Source organism: Rattus norvegicus, chromosome 16, assembly GCF_021556685.1.
Source record: "Rattus norvegicus strain SHRSP/BbbUtx chromosome 16, alternate assembly SHRSP_T2T, whole genome shotgun sequence".
In the NCBI taxonomy this organism is placed as follows: Eukaryota; Metazoa; Chordata; class Mammalia; order Rodentia; family Muridae; genus Rattus; species Rattus norvegicus.
In genome coordinates, this window is record NC_141549.1 from 54,303,200 (window position 1) to 54,321,036 (window position 17,837).

Consider the following 17,837-nt stretch of genomic DNA (forward strand, 5'->3'; position numbering starts at 1 on the left):
TGAAGAGAAGTCAGGGTAGGAATCACGAGACGGGAACTGAAGCTGGGACTATGGAGAATGCTGCTTACTGGCTTGCTCCTCCACCAGCCCAGGGATGGTGCCTCCCACAGGGAGCAGGGCCCTCCCACGTCAATCAAGAAATGCAACACAGACTTGTTCACAGGGCAATCTAATGGGTGGTCCGTATTCTCAACCGAGGTTTCCACTGTCAAAATGACTCTAACTTGTGTCAAGTTGACATAAAAATGCTTCTCTCTCTCTGTGTCTCTCTCTGTCTCTCTCTCTCTCTAACACACACACACACACACACACACACACACACACACACAGAGTAACATCTTTCTCTTGCTCGTGAGCCTGTACTGGGGCAGGCTTTAGGGAGGAATTCCTCTCTTCTGCTTAATGTGGCATCAGTATGTAGTTCACACTCAAGATGGTGGACCATGAGGTGCCAAGTGGGTGCTGAATGAGTGCCAAAGTCTCCGTCAAGCCAAGATCTGTGGGAGTCCAGGTCCCCAATCCGTGACAGATGTTTCCATGGAGTGATTGCTCAGATCCCAAAGTATGGATGCTGTGGGGCAGGTGGATGTCATGCAGTGTCACAGAACTTCAAGTCAGCAGCCTTTAATGATCTAGCTTTGGAAGTCATAGTCACTTCAACCATGATGGTAAGCCTACTCTACTCTAAGAAGAGAGAGCATATGCCCTGCTTTCCATGGGGACATTGCTAGGAATGACATTGCAAAAGGAGTATGTAAGGCAGAAAATAATGGGGCCATTTTTGGCAACTATCCAAAATTGTAATCTTCCACAAATTCAGTCTTTAATATTCTTGATCCAGTAATTGACTTCACTTTCTCCATTTGTGATTATAGCCAAGTTGTAGAAGCCATACTTAATTCCTCTTTTATTGTTTTAAATCCTGAATAATTTACCCTTTAGTGTTTCTGTTGTGCACTGGCTCTGTAATCTTCAAATGCTTCAGTCCTGTGCAGTGTCATTGCCATGAAGGTACTTCTGGCCACCATTCCCTCCTAGCTCAGCCTTACCATGACAGTCTTCAGTGAGCATTCCTTCAAGCCAAGTCTTTCACTGTCTGATCTTTTTGTTGTCGTTTAATACTGCTTCATATGTATCTGATAAAATTTGACTCATTCGTGGCCTATATTCTGGCTAATCTATGTCAGCCTGACATAGGTAGAGTAATTTTGGAAAAGGAGACCTCAGTTGATCAATACCCCAACCGGATCGGCTTCTGGGCAAAACTGTGGTGCATTTTCTTGATCATAACTGATGTGGGAGGCAGAGCCACCCCAGCGCTGGTGGTCCTGAGTACTGCAGGAAAGCAGGCTATTCAGGCCAGTAAGCAGCACTCCTCCATGGCCTCAGCCTTGGCTTCTGCTCTGGCTTCTTTTGAGGACTGGCTGAGACCTGAGAGTTATAAGTGCCATAAACCCTTCTGCCCAAGTTACTTACGGTGTTTTACTGCAGCACTAGGGAACCCTAATTGCTAACAGGCCACGGGATCGCTATGACTGACCAGACCTTGTGGTTTTTTGAAGGATTGTGGGAGTACTTGTGCATCTTTGGTCTAGAAAAGCCATGGAGTGCTCAGAGCTAGATGAGCTGTGGGAAGTCAGAAGACAGTGCTGAGAGTGGTTGATGATAGAGACTTTGGTGGGGAAGCTTTAGAGGGAAGTCCGAGAGTCCCTTGGGACACTGTTGGAGCTGTATGGTATTTTGGATCAAGAACCATTAAACTAGATCCTTTGCTTTTTTCTGAGGCAATCAATACTAGTAAACTGGGGCTGAGGAGGCAGTTATGATTAAGTAGAGGCCACTTCAGAGGACATGGAGACTGCCTCTTACGCTCACTAGCAGCCACAGTTGGTGATGTGTCAAAGTTTCCCAAGTGGTACTGGTTCTGAAGGCATAAAGTGGCCATAGAGAACAGATGAGAGCTTGGCACCATGTGGCAGGGCTGGAGTCTGTGGAGAGAGAGAGAGAGAGAGAGAGAGAGAGAGAGAGAGAGAGAGAGAGAGAGAGAGATTGGTTGGTAATGAAGGTGCAGTCTTAGTTGCAGTAGAAGGCCCAGAGCTGAAAGGGTCATGGAGAAGAGTTGAGACTTGGCACTGTGGGCAGGGTCAGAGTCCCTGAAGAGAATTCTAAGAGAGGCTATTAGTGAAAGTACAACCGAGATGTAGCAGGAGACCCCAGCATTTTAGAGATGCCAGTATCCATGGGATGACCACCAAGACAGTAGCAGCCATGGAGTGGAGCTGGCCTGAGCCTAGATGACAAGCTGTGTGTGGTATGGATGGCAGGCCTGAGAGGTGGAGCTAGCTGTCCAGCCCTTAAGAGCTCAGAGGACAGGGTTGGGGATTTAGGTCAGTGGTAGAGCGCTTGCCTAGCAAGCGCAAGGCCCTGGGTTCGGTCCCCAGCTCCGAAAAAAAGAAAAAAAAAAAAAGAGCTCAGAAGACTGTGAGTGGTTCAATCACTCGATATATTCTCTCTCTCACAGAGACCCATCTCCCGTGCTAGTGAGTGCTAGGATTAAAGGCATGGCCACCACCGCCCAGCAAGCACTGACTTCTTTACACTGCTGAATTTTGCTTTTGCTTTGATGCAGTGATCCCGTGCCTCATTTCTTCCCTCCTAGAGTAGAAAATATTTAAGGTATTTTTGATTTTACAGGAACACACGGTTGAAAGACCTGTTTTAGAACAGTTTTATCATTTTATAGAAAGACTGGATATTTTAGAGAAAGTACAATTGCAGAGAGATTTTAGATTTTTTAAGAGAGTTTTGAATATTTTAAATAGATGTTGCACTTTGTATATATTTGAACTTATAAAGACTGAACTTTTAAAGGTTTTAGTATTTTCATACTGTGTTAATGATATCCATAGAATGATCTTGAGGATAAACAAGGAAGGCTATGGCCTAACGATGATGTGCAGGTGTACGATGAAGTAAGCCCTTTCCTCCCCGAACTGCTTTTTACCCGGGTGTTTAATGACAGCAGAAGAGACCTAACCCAACCCCGAGACACCCAGGTGTTTAATGACAGCAGAAGGAACCCTAACCCAACCCCGAGACACCCAGGTGTTTAATGACAGCAGAGGGAACCCTAACCCAACCCCGAGACACCCAGGTGTTTAATGACAGCAGAAGAGACCTAACCCAACCCCGAGACAGCAGACTTCTCAGAGCCCACTCAGAGCCGAGGTACTTTTGAATTGAAGAATGGAGGTTTTCCCCACTGTCTTTTGGCTCCTGCCTACTTCAGATTGATTTGGATATGAGCTCCATTTGCATCTGCTGTGCAGGGTCCTGGAGCTCTGTTCCCTTTCCTGGCCCAGTGTCCTTAGGTCTAGTCCTGCTCATTCTTCTGTCTGCCACATTCTATTCATGTTTGCACAATGTAATGTCCTTAAGAAAGCTTAGGCTAGACCTTTGTCAAAACATTTGAGGGTAACTGTAATTTTCTTTATGCCCATATTATACTCGTAGTTGTTGCTACTGCCTTTGGCTTTGATTTTTTTCCTTGCTAGACTCTAAAATGTCCCCTGAAATAAAACAACCGGTCTTAAATCTCCAAAGTCAAGCCAATGTCTAACAGATACACAATGAATACTCAATACATGCCTATAATAAAGATGCATGAATATCATATTCATATGTTCACAAGTCAACTTCTGAGTGCATGTGTGTGTGCATGCGTGTGTGTGTGTGCATGAGCACGTGTGTGTGCATGTGTGTGTGTGCATATAAAGAGAGATTTCATAAACATTTTACACTTGAGTAAGGTTTATAAATTGGGTTTTGTCCTTGTAAACCTGTACATGCTTCTATTGAATTCTCATCTATTGAATTCTCATCTGTTGAATTCTCATCTGTTGAATTCTCATCTGTTGTATAAAATTCAGCAGTCAAAGCCTGGTGTGGTGGCGCAGGCCTTTAATCGCAGCACTCAGGAGGCAGAGGCGGATGCATCTCTGTGCTAGTGAATTCTTCACAGCAGTCTTCAGGCCAGCCAGGGCTCCATAGTGAAACCCTACCTCAAAACTAAGATTAAATTAAGTTCAAATAAGTTAAAAAGCAGCACATTAAACGCTGGCCTGGCTCAGACTGTTATGTTTCTTGTCTCCTGACTGATGACTATTCCTCTTATTCAAGGTAAGGAATCTGCTGCCATGAAAACTGATCTCTTGCGGGCCAGGAACATGAAAAGGTACATTAACCAGCTGACTGTGGCAAAGAAGCAGTGTGAGAAGAGAATCCGAATCCTGGGAGGTCCTGCCTATGACCAGCAAGAGGACGGGGTCTCGGATGAAGGGGAAGGGCCTCAGAGCCAAAAGGTAGACCCTGCAGCTTCTTGTCTGGATGCCTCAGTTTGTTATAAACACAGTGTGAGCACATGCATGTTCTTCTACCACTCTAGCATTTGAGACATGTCCCATTGCTACAGACAGGATTACACTGTTGGTTTCATGAGTGAAAGGCCATGTGACTGGGTGTGCTTGACTTGTGTGAGTGGCAGTTGATGATGGGGCAGGTGCATGTGTATATGTGTGACATGCCTGTTCTGCCCCTTCTCTCCACTCACCCCACTTCAAGAGAAAAGTTCTGTTCGTAGGCTAGGCATTTTGTGTTGCTTATAAGATATGGACTATAAAGGAACAGTTAGGTTGAAAAGTAAGAGAGAAAAGGACATGCCCTGTGTCTTCATCAGGGTTCCTATTCCTGCATAAACATCATGACCAAGAAGCAAGTTTGGGAGGAAAGGGATTATTAAGCTTACTTGCACGTTGCTGTTCATCACCAAAGGAAGTCAGGACTGGAACTCAAGCAGGTCAGGAAGCAGGAGCTGATGCAGAGGCCATGGAGGGATGTTTCTTACTGGCTTGCTTCCCCTGGTTTGCTCAGCTTGCTCTCTTATAGAACTCAGGACCACCAGCCCAGGGATGGCACCACCCACAATGGGCTGGGTCCTCCCCCCTTGATCACTAATTGAGAAAACACCTTACAGCTGGGTCTCATGGAGGCATTTCCTCAAGGGAGGCTCCTTTCTCTGTGATAACTCCACTCGTGTCACGCGACACAAAAACTAGCCAGTTCTCCTTGTGAACACTAAAGAAAAATCTGGAGAAGCTAATACTGATGTCAGACAAAATAGATTTCAGAATAAAGAATATAACCGGAGATGATGAACTTTATATTATGATAAAGGAATCAAGCCATGGAGAAAACACCAACACCAACAGGGACTAATAGACATTTCCAGGAGAGTCGCTCAAAACAGAAGGGTATGTGCTTTTTCTCTCCTTCATACAGTAGGCAACCACTAAGAAGAATTATATTGGTGAATGATAAAATTATTTTTCCTGAATCTAAAAGAATTAATACAGAGAATATTATCTGACCACAGTAGAATTAAAATTAGAAACGAATGGGAAAAGATCTAGAAAATTCCCAGATGTTTGGAAATAGAAATAACATATCTAAGGATTCAATCAAAAAGGAAATCATACTTCAGCCGTGAGACCACAGAGGAAAACACCTAACTCCATCTGGGACCCTGGTGCACGGGGGTGGGGGAGGTGAGGGGGTGAGGGGGAAGGCAGTGCAGGCCCTCCTGGTTGCCTCCCTCAGGGAGAGCTCAAAAGCAGCCGCCTAGGAGCCACTTCAGCCGCGGGACCACAGATAAGACGAACTTTTCTGCTCTAAGGGACCTGCCTAGTGGACTCAGGACACACAGAGGCAAAATTCCTCTGGGACCGGACACTTCTGGTTTTTAGCTGAAGTCGGAACCTCACTAAACCCCTTGGGAGAGAGAGAGCTCACCTCCCGGACAGGTGGGCACTCCTGAGACTACAGAGCGGGAGAGCCCACCAATACTGCCCACCCCTGCCCACATCCATGGCCCAAGAGGAAACTGTATAGGGCGTCTGGGAACCAGAAGATAGAGGCACCCAAGCGGCAGGTCCCGTGTGGTCCAGACACCACCCTGATCTGAAGGGACCCGATCAAATACTCCCTGCACTCAAATCCCGTGGGAGGGAGAGCTAAACCTTCAGAGGGGCAGACAAGCCTGGGGAGCCAGAAGAGACTACACTCTGCCCACATTTCTGACTCCAGAGGAAAACACCTAACACCATCTGGGACCCTGGTGCACAGGGGGCGGGGGAAGGTGGTGCAGGCCCTCCTGGTTGCCTCCCTCAGGGAGAGCTCAAAAGCAGCCGCCCAGGAGCCACTTCAGCCGTGGGACCACAGGTAAGACCAACTTTTCTGTTCCAAGCAACCTGCCTGGTGGACTCAGGACACAGGCCTACAGGAACAGCTGAAGACCTGTAGATAGGAAAGACTACACGCCCGAAAGCAGAACACACTTTTCCCATAACTAGTTGAAAGAAAACAGGAAAACAGGTCTACAACATTCCTGACACACAGGCCTGTAGGATGATATAGCCACTGTCAGAAATAGCAGAACAAGGTAACACCAGAGACAACCTGATGGCGAGAGACAAGCACAGGAACCCAAGCAACAGAAACCAAGACTATATGGCATCATCGGAGCCCAATTCTCCCACCAAAGCAAACACTGAATATCCAAACACACCAGAAAAGCAAGATCTAGATTTAAAATCACATTTGATCATGATGATGGAGGAGTTCAAGAAAGACATAAAGAACTCCCTTAGAGAAATGCAGGGAAACATAAGTAAACAAGTAGAAGCCTATATAGAGGAGTCACAAAAATCCCTGAAAGAATTCCAGGAAAACACAATCAAACAGGTAAAGGAATTAAAAATGGAAATAGACGCAATAAAGAAAGCACAAAGGGAAACAAGCCTGGATATAGAAAACCAAAGGAAGAGACAGAGACAAGGAGATATATATATGCATCACCAACAGAATACAAGAGATAGAAGAGAGAATCTCAGGAGCAGAAGATTCCATAGAAATCATCAACACAACTGTCAAAGATAATGTAAAACGGAAAAAGCTACTGGTCCAAAACATACAGGAAATCCAGGACTCAATGAGAAGATCAAACCTAAGGATAATAGGTATAGAAGAGAGTGAAGACTCCCAGCTCAAAGGACCAGAAAATATCTTCAACAAAATCATAGAAGAAAACTTCCCTAACCTAAAGAAAGAGATGCCCATAAACATACAAGAAGCCTACAGAACTCTAAATAGATTGGACCAGAAAAGAACTCCTCCCGTCACATAATAGTCAAAACACCAAACGCACAAAACAAAGAAAGAATATTAAAAGCAGTAATGGAAAAAGGTCAAGTAACATATAAAGGCAGACCTATCAGAATCACACCAGACTTCTTACCAGAGACTATGAAAGCCAGAAGATCCTGGACAGATGTCATACAGACCCTAGGAGAACACAAATGCCAGCCCAGGTTACTGTATCCAGTAAAACTCTCAATTATCATAGATGGAGAAACCAGATATTCCATGACAAAACCAAATTTACACAATATCTTTCTACAAGTTCGGCCCTACAAAGGATAATAAATGGCAAAGCTCAACATAAGGAGGCAAGATACACCCTAGAAAAAGCAAGAAATTAATTGTCTTGGCAACAAAACAAAGAGAAGAAAAGCACACAAACATAATCTCACGTCCAAATACAAATATAACAGGAAACAATAATCACAATTCCTTAATATCTCTCAACATCAATGGACTCAATTCCTCAATAAAAAGGCATAGATTAACAAACTGGGCAATGAGGACCCTGCAGTCTGCTGCCTACAGGAAACATACCTCAGAGACAAAGACAGACACTACCTCAGAGTGAAAGGCTGGAAAACAACTTTCCAAGCAAATGGTCTGAAGAAGCAAGCTGGAGTAGTCATTCTAATATCGAATAAAATCAATTATCAACTAAAAGTCATCAAAAAAGATAAGGAAGGACACTTCATATTCATCAAAGGAAAAATCCACCAAGATGAACTCTCAATCCTAAATATCTATTCTCCAAATACAAGGGCACCTACATACATAAAAGAAACCTTACTAAAGCTCAAAGCACACATTGCACCTCACACAATAATAGTAGGATATTTCAACACCCCACTCTCATCAATGGACAGATCATGGAAACAGAAATTAAACAGAGACGTAGACAGACTAAGAGAAGTCATGAGCCAAATGGACTTAACAGATATTTATAGAACATTCTATCCTAAAACAAAAGGATATATATTCTTCTCACCACCTCATGGTACTTTTCTCCAAAATTGACCATATAATTGGTCATAAAACAGGCCTCAGTAGATACAGAAAGATAGAAATAATCCCATGCGTCCTATCAGACCACTACGGGCTAAAGCTGGTCTTCAGCAACAATAAGGGAAGAAAGCCCACATATACATGGAAGTTGAACAATGCTCTACTCAGTGATAACCTGGTCAAAGAAGAAATAAAGAAAGAAATTAAAGACTTCTTAGAATTTAATGAAAATGAAGGTACAACATACCCAAACTTATGGGACACAATGAAAGCTGTGCTAAGAGGAAAACTCATAGCGCTGAGTGCCTGCAGAAAGAAACAGGAGACAGCATATATCAGCAGCTTGACAGCACACATAAAAGATCTAGAACAAAAAAAAGCAAATACACCCAGGAGGAGTAGAAGGCAGGAAATAATCAAACTCGGAGCTGAAATCAGCCAGGTAGAAACAAAAAGAACCATAGAAAGAATCAACAGAACCAAAACTTGGTTCTTTGAGAAAGTCAACAAGATAGATACACCCTTAGCCAGACCTACGAGAGGACACAGAGAGTGTGTCCAAATTAACAAAATCAGAAATGAAAAGGGAGACATAACTACAGATTCAGAGGAAATTCAAAAAATCATCAGATCTTACTATAAAAGCCTATATTCAACAAAACTTGAAAATCTGCAGGAAATGGACAATTTCCTATACAGATACCAGATACCGAAGTTAAATCAGGAACAGATAAACCAGTTAAACAACCCCATAACTCCTAAGGAAATAGAAGCAGTCATTAAAGGTCTCCCAACCAAAAAGAGCCCAGGTCCAGACGGGTTTAGTGCAGAATTCTATCAGACCTTAGAAGACCTCATACCAATATTATCCAAACTATTCCACAAAATTGAAACAGGTGGATCACTACCGAATTCCTTCTATGAAGCCACAATTACTCTTATACCTAAACCACACAAAGACCCAACAAAGAAAGAGAACTTCAGACCAATTTCCCTTATGAATATCGACGCAAAAATACTCAATAAAATTCTGGCAAACCGAATCCAAGAGCACATCAAAACAATCATCCACCATGATCAAGTAGGCTTCATCCCAGGCATGCAGGGATGGTTTAATATACGGAAAACCATCAATGCGATCCATTATATAAACAAACTGAAAGAATAAAACCACATGATCATTTCATTAGATGCTGAGAAAGCATTTGACAAAATTCAACACCCCTTCATCATAAAAGTCCTGGAAAGAATAGGAAATCAAGGCCCATAACTAAACATAGTAAAAGCCATATAAAGCAAACCAGTTGCTAACATTAAACTAAATGGAGAGAAACTTGAAGCAATCCCACTAAAATCAGGGACTAGACAAGGCTGCCCACTCTCTCCCTACTTATTCAATATAGTTCTTGAAGTTCTAGCCAGAGCAATCAGACAACAAAAGGAGGTCAAGGGGCTAGAGATCGGAAAAGAAGAAGTCAAAATATCACTAATTGCAGATGATATGATAGTTTATTTAAGTGATCCCAAAAGTTCCACCAGAGAACTACTAAAGCTGATAAACAACTTCAGCAAAGTGGCTTGGTATAAAATTAACTCAAATAAATCAGTAGCCTTCCTCTACACAAAAGAGAAACAAGCTGAGACGAAATTAGGGAAACGACACCCTTCATAATAGTCCCAAATAATATAAAGTACCTCGGTGTGACTTTAACCAAGCAAGTAAAAGATCTGTATGATAAGAACATCAAGCCACTGAAGAAAGAAATTGAAGATCTCAGAAGATGGAAAGATCTCCCATGGATTGGCAGGATTAATATAGTAAAAATGGCCATTTTACCAAAAACGATCTACAGATTCAATGCAATCCCCATCAAAATACCAATCCAGTTCTTCAGAGAGTTAGACAGAACAATTTCCAAATTCATCTGGAATAACAAAAAGACCAGGATAGCTAAAACTATCCTCAACAATAAAAGGACGTCTGGGGGAATCACTCTCCCTGAACTCTAGCAGTATTACAGAGCAATAGTGATAAAAACTGCATGGTATTAGTATAGAGACAGACAGATAGACCAGTGGAATAGAATTGAAGACCCAGAAATGAACCCACACACCTATGGTCACTTGATTTTTGACAAAGGAGCCAAAACCATCCAGTGAAAAAAAGAGCATTTTCAGCAAATGGTGCTGGTTTAACTGGAGGTCAGCATGTAGAAGAATGCAGATGGATCCATGCTTATCACTCTGTACAAAACTTAAGTCCAAGTGGATCAAGGACCTCCACATCAAACCAGAGACACTCAAACTAATAGAAGAAAAAGTGGGGAAGCATCTCGAACACATGGGCACTGGAGAAAATTTCCTGAACAAAACACCAATGGCTTATGCTCTAAGATCAAGAATCAACAAATGGGATCTCATAAAACTGCAATGCTTCTGTAAGGCAAAGGACACTGTGGTTAGGACAAAACGGCAACCAACAGATTGGGAAAAGATCTTCACCAATCCTACAGCTGATAGAAGGCTTATATCCAAAATATACAAAGAACTCAAGAAGTTAGGCTGCAGAGAGACAAATAACCCTATTAAAAAATGGCGTTCAGAGCTAAACAAAGAATTCACAGCTGAGGAATGCCAAATGGCTGAGAAACACCTAAAGAAATGTTCAACATCTTTAGTCATAAGGGAAATGCAAATCAAAACAACCCTGAGATTTCACCTCACACCAGTGAGAATGGCTAAGATCAAAAACTCAGGTGACAGCAAATGCTGGCGAGGATGTGGAGAAAGAGGAACACTTCTCCATTGTTGGTGGGATTACAGACTGGTACAACCATTCCGGAAATCAGTCTGGAGGTTCCTCAGAAAATTGGACATTGAATTACCTGAGGACCCAGCTATACCTCTCTTGGGCATATACCCAAAAGTTGCCCCAACATATAACAAAGACACGTGCTCCACTATGTTCATCGCAGCCTTATTTATAATATAATATAATAGCCAGAAGCTGGAAAGAACCCAGATGCCCTTCAACAGAGGAATGGATACAGAAAATATGGTACATCTACACAATGGAATATTACTCAGCTATCAAAAACAATGACTTTATGAAATTCATAGGCAAATGGATGGAACTGGAAAATATCATCCTGAGTGATGTAACCCAATCACAGAAAAACACACATGGTATGCACTCATTGTTAAGTGGATATTAGCCCAAATGCTGGAATTACCCTAAATGCACAGAATACATGAAACTCAAGAAGGATGACCAAAATGTGAATGTTTCACTCCTTCTTTAAAAGGGGAACAAGAATACCCTTGGCAGGGAATAGGGAGGCAAAGGTTAGAACAGAGACTGAAGGAACGCCCATTCAGAGCCTGCCCCACATGTGGCCCGTACATATACAGCCACCCAATTAGACAAGATGAATGAAGCAAAGAAGTGCAGGCCGACAGGAACTGGATGTGTAGATCTCTCCTGAGAGACACAGCCAGAATACAGCAAATACATAGGCAAATGCCAGCAGCAAACCACTGAACTGAGAACGGGACCCCCGTTGAAAGAATCAGAGAAAGGACTGAAAGAGCTTGAAGGGGCTCGAGATCCATATGAACAACAAGGCCAACCAAGCAGAGCTTCCAGGGACCAAGCCGCTACCCAAAGACTACATGGACTGACCCTGGACTCTAACCTCATAGGTAGCAATCAATAGCCTAGTAAGAGCACCAATGGAAGGGAAAGCCCTTGGTCCTTCCAAGACTGAACCCCCAGTGAATGTGATTGTTGGCAGGAGGGCGGTAATGGGGGGAAGATGGGGAGGGGAACACCTATAGAGAAGGAGAGGGAGAGGGGTTCGGGGGATGTTGGCCAGGAAACCAGGAAGTGGAATAACAATTGAAATGTAAATAAGAAATCTCAAGTTAATAAAGATTAAAAAAAATAAATCATAAAGAGAATTGATAACTGTTCAGTGCAGTGAGCACACAGTGTTAATATCTGTGAAACCGCTAAGCTAACTCCTAGGACAAATACACACCATAATGTCTGCTGCATTCGAAAGTGGTGTAAGGGCCCAGCCACTTCAATCATATGACTTAAAAGAACTAGAGTGACGGAAGGAGAGACAATGGAAATTCTACAAGAGTGAGAGATAGAATGCCTCACATGCTGCATGTGAAAGAAAGTATCTCAGAAAAATACCGATATAGACAAAATATGGGGCACAGAGGGAAAACGAGAGAGCCTTAAGCAAAGGGCAGTAGGAGCTGGGGAAGGGCCCAGCCACACACACAGAAATGAGAACCCAGGTTTGTATCCCTGGTGCCCACACACATGAAAAGTTGGGCGAGCAGTAACATCTTCCAGTAATCACATCACTGGGGGAGCCCAGGCAGACTACAGTCTGGGCAGCTAAGTTTAGCCATAGCCGAGTGCCAGGTTCAGAAACAGACCCTATCTGAAAAAAAAATGTGACACTGACCAAGGAGGACACCCATCATCCATCTCTGGTCTGCACAGTACACTGCACACATGCACACAAACACGTGTGCATGTGCCCACATATACACACATAGAAGAAGGAGAACAGTAGACACCTAAGAGTAGATGACAGCATCTCAAAGGAGAGTCTCCTGAATACAGCATACATCACTTTCAATGAAGTAGATTAGTTAATTTAAAATTAAAAAAACTAATAAAAATGAACAAGAAAAAAATCTGAATAGCCTTAGATGTGTTAAAGAAAATAAATTCAGAATTTAAAATCCTTTCCCAAAGAAAATTCTAGGCCTAGATTATTTCACTGGTGCATTCTATGAAACCTTTAAAGAGGTAAGTGTGTGTGTGTGTGTGTGTGTGTGTGTGTGTGTGTGCGCGCGTGCGCGCGCGCGCGCGCGCCTGTGCGTTGCCTGTGCACACACGTGCCCTCCACGAAGCACTTACTCTTCCACTGTGCACCAGCACCTACCCCACTTGACACCAGCTCTAACGGACTCCTAGCACATGGCTAGTGCTTTCATTCCTACGCTTATCTAGAACGCCACCTCTGAAGTTTAGTTTCACACACCAGTATCTTTTTTATATACCAATATCTATTTTCTTAAAAACTCATGATTCAGTCTTCTGCTCAGTTTTGTTTCTTGCTGTGATTTGTGATGGCTGTCGTGAATCTACATGAAGGAGGGACAGCCTCCTTATTCTGCAGATCCAAAGCAGCCGAAGCCTAGTGATTGAGTAGAAGCTCACTGGATTGAAAGTTTTTATTGCCACGTGAAAACAAAGAAATCTTTATCTTGTTCTGATCAAGGATCCGACCCCATTCCTCTGCCCTCCTCTAGCACACACAAAGGATAACCAATGGAAAGATCGAAGAGTTCAGAAAAGATAAAGGGGGAAGGGAAAATTAAAATATACAAAGCTTACACCTCAGTGCCAACAGTGCCTGACTGTTCCCTCGAGCTCGCACATCAGATCATTTCATCCGAGGATAAACCAAAATGAACACTACTGAATGTAGTCTAGGACTCTGTATGAATATATAGACAGTGGTTCTGTGCTTCCTTCTCTTGTTGGAATAGTTGTTGTCTTGTCTTCTACAGCCCAAGTTGACATGAATTCCTTTCTTGGAGAATGTAGAGTTGAGATTTTTACCTCACTGCTCCTCTGGTAGGCTTTATGCGTGGTAAAAACAGGTGTTAGTATATCCAAGAATTACTGAAGTTCAAATAATCTACAATATTTTGCTGACTAGCCTCTTTTGTGGGAAACTTCTGATACCGAAGTAGATGTAAAAAGGAAACTTTGTTGAAGACTCAGAGTAATACAAAACTGGCATTTTTGAAGTTTTCATTTTGAATATTCAGTAAATAATTTTCTTTCATTAGTTTCCAGAAATCATTTTAATAATATATGTCCTCCTTTCTGCCTTTATGCCTACATTCCAGACAAAACAAGGGCTGGTGGAAGAAAAGTTTAGTATGTATTGACTTTTTGCATGTGATTTTAGAAATATATTAATGGTGGCATTTTACAATATTTACAAATTGCCATCATGTTAATTTTTAAGAATTTCAAAATGAAAGTTCTACTTGTGTTTTCATTCCACCTATTAAGCATTATGTGGATTATTGATTTAGACTTAGGGAATGGGTGTTAAATGCCTTCTAAGTTAATCTGTGGCATTTCTCCTAATTGACGCATCAGTCATGATGAGGGAGGGTCATTTGCTTCCTCTTATTATAGCAGTCCCTGTTCCTGGTTGCCCCTCGATGGCTCAGATAGGCAGTGTCTTCTTTTTCAGTGAGTTTACAAAATAATTAACAAAAATGGAAGAACTGACTTGGCAAAGCACATAGTGGAATTTTAGGAGCAAATTAAAATTCAATAAAACAATAATTCACATAAGATTCATCAGTGACTGTGGTACTATAAACAAAAAAATCAGGATATAAATCTGTTTATGTTTTTCCTCAGCTATATAAGATATGATAGGACACACAAATGACAAACCATTAAGACTGTAGGCCTTTAGTCTTTTATGCATTTCTCTTCATTGTTTATGAATGGTAGCTATTGCTTTTAACATGATAGATCATTGCATTAGGACAAGGACTGCTATCTGTGTCCTGATATCAAGTACATGTCAGATAAGTCTTTGTTGACTGACTGAAAGTTTAATATAAAATTAGTGATTTTTGAGTATCTGCATTTCGAATATTCAGTAATCTACAATTAAAGTCATGATATGATAGATATTTCCTCTTCTGAGGTATATTACATTGCATTGTCTGTGACCTGAAAATGCACTTTCTCCTGAATGTAGACGTTAATCCGAGGAAGTCAAAAGCAGACTGGTTTGTGAAACTTTATCTTTAGAAAACCTTCTGGCCTAGGGTTTCTATCACCAGGACCATGACAACTCTTATAAGGGCATATTTGATTGGGGCTGGCTTGCTGTTCAGAGGTTCTGTCCATTATTGTCACGGAAGTGTGCAGGCAGACATGGTGCTGCAGAGATAGCTGAGAGCTGCACATCCAGGTTGGCGGGCAGCAGGAAGAGAACAGTAGCTTGAGCATTTGAGACCTCAGTGACACACTTATTCCAACAAGGCTACACCTTCTAATAGTGCCACTCGCTATAAGCCTGTGGGGTCCATTTTCATCCACACTATCTCACATTCTTATATTCTTTTAATAGATTCTTCAGTTTGAAGATATTATGACCAATCCTTTCTACCGAGAGCGCTTTGGAACATACATGGAACGGATCGACAAGCGGGCTTTGGTTGGCTTTTGGGAGTCTGTGGAACACCTGAAGAATGCTAACAAGGTAGTGCACTTACGCGTTAAGGAATATTATATTAGCTAATGAAAGCTTGCATGCTAGGCAGAATATCACCTTCTCCATGATGCTTTAGGGTAAGTATACACTAAAGGAGCATTGTACATCAGGATATTGTAGCATACCTCAGCCCATTATAGCAAATATTTTATAGAAGATGCTTTTGACTGAATAGTCAAGGAGAAATATTTACAAGTGCACCAAGAGACTAGCTTTTATCGTTTTAATGATCTACTAGAGTGTGCACCCATCCATGTTGCTCCTAAAAGACTGTGTTATCATTGTCACCTCAGCCTTGTCCCCCTGCTCTGTCATCTTGTGTATCTCACCACCATGTGTAATCTTCATGCTTTTTATCCCTTCTGTTTGTGACGACACTTTTTACTGTCATTTTTTTCTTTCTATTTCATGTAAAATATGATTGAATAAAGGACCATGAACGTTTTTGGTTCCCAGTGCCTCTTAAAGCAAAGAACCCAGTAGGTTGTGCATTGCAGTTTAACGTCGCAGTCAATGCTGCAGAATTAAAGCATGTATGTACATGTTTGTATAGGTAAATATGTCTAACATGTATAACATGTTATATTCGCACATAGCATCTGAGTGATTCATTAACATAAGCGCAAAGAGCATTTAATTTCATTTGCAGATGAATGTTGCTAGAATAGAAAACCAAATGAAGTACCTGATCTAGCACTCTGTGCTTAGCAGCTAACTTCAGTCTCATAATATTTTAAAGTCCCAGGAGGACTTTCCACTTCTTCTTTCCCAGGCACACATTGCCATTCGTTATCAACATAACCTCCAGCCTTGACTCCAGGTAACTTCTGGCTGCTCTAAGAATACTGTTAAGAGTAATCTAAAGAATCTTTCCAAGTTCTGAGTATAATTTAAAAATAAAAGCATGATAGCTTCCTCCCAAGAACCAGTTTGATCTGACATCTGGGTAAAGGAGTAGTGGTCATTAAGTTGCCATCTTTCTTTCTTTTTGCAACTTTCAGAGAGTTTGTCTAGTGTTCCTAGAGCAGCTGGGGAGCATGTGAGGACCGTGTGCATGGGAAGAGAGGGTTGTATTTCTACATTAGAGCACAATGACCTGCCCCGTGCACATCTCAGGTCTAGGCTGCCCCATGTGGATGGGGACAGTGGAGTTGCTCTAAGCATTAACCCTGAAGAGTACCTGCTGTGTTATTTATTTATTTATTTAATGTGCACTGTCGTTTTGCCCACATGTATGCCTGTGTAAGGATGTCAGGTCTTTGAGTTACAGACAGTTGTTAGCAGCCACGTGGGAGCTGGAAATTGAGCCCTGGTCCTCTGTAAGAGCAGCCGATTCTCTTAACTGTTGAGCCTCTCTCCAGTCCTGCCCCCACCCAAGTGTTTTCTTTATATGTGACTATTCTACTGACTTCTTTCCAGGTGAGAATTTCTTTTCATGTTGGTAAGGCAAGCACTTCCCATTCTTAGATCAGATAAAAGTCAGTAAGCCTTTTAAAGTCACACCTCTGTGAAGTTGAGGGATCTGTTGCATAAGAAGAGTTAGTCTTACTCTTAACTTACTTTCCTGTTAGGATCCAAATATTGCTGCAGGAAGATCCCAGACTCAAGTAGTATGCAAAAGTAAAGAACATTTATTCTGCAGAAATTACTAGCATGTAGGAGCAATGACCAGAGGGGCTTGTAGGCCCATTTTATGCAGGGCTGGGGGAATTTTCCAGGAGGGTTAGGTAACCTCTAATGTGATTGGCAGGAAAGCAGTGACATTAGTACAATTTTGATTGGTTGCTAAGTTGGTTTCATTACAATTGCTGAGACCTCTAAGAATTTTGGAAACCTGCTTAGTTCTGGCCTTATCTCCTCCAGCTAGGTATCCCACTAGCTGACTCTGTTCTAGACTTACCCTCCCTGAGTCACGGCCATCACTGATCAATGACCTGTTGTCAGTGGCTTCCTCTGAGGAGCCCAGTTTTCGTCCTGGGGAATTGAACATTTCTATTTCCAAGGTTTTGGACCTCTCATTCTGTAACACTTTGCAGGTATTAACTCTCAATTTGTATTTGTCCATTTTAAAGAAGTGGTAGCTTTATTTCCAGGTCTGCTGTTTCCTCTGGACCCTGAGCATGAATGCAGAAGGCTGCACATGAGTCTACAGTTCCAGTGTACATCTAGACACTGTCCTTCTACCCTTAACTTGCAGAAAATGTAGTGTAAAATCATTTCTCTCAGAGACTATAT

The 17,837-nt window shown here is 42.2% G+C and overlaps 2 protein-coding genes across 3 annotated transcripts in view; both read left to right on the forward strand.

Annotated features, from left to right (window-relative positions):
* Erich1 (glutamate-rich 1) overlaps positions 1-17,837 on the forward strand; it is a gene marked incomplete at its 5' end in the record, with an annotated part of 52,793,804 nt that overhangs the window by 23,432,640 nt on the left and 29,343,327 nt on the right.
* The window catches only part of Snx25 (sorting nexin 25), a 103,556-nt gene that overhangs the window by 62,480 nt on the left and 23,239 nt on the right, over positions 1-17,837 (forward strand). For all 3 annotated transcript variants that reach the window (NM_001432812.1, XM_087588346.1, NM_001432813.1), the window contains exons 7-8: positions 4,180-4,361; positions 15,459-15,590. In NM_001432812.1, the coding sequence (NP_001419741.1) occupies positions 4,180-4,361; positions 15,459-15,590 (314 nt within the window). The remainder of the gene's footprint in view (positions 1-4,179; positions 4,362-15,458; positions 15,591-17,837) is intronic.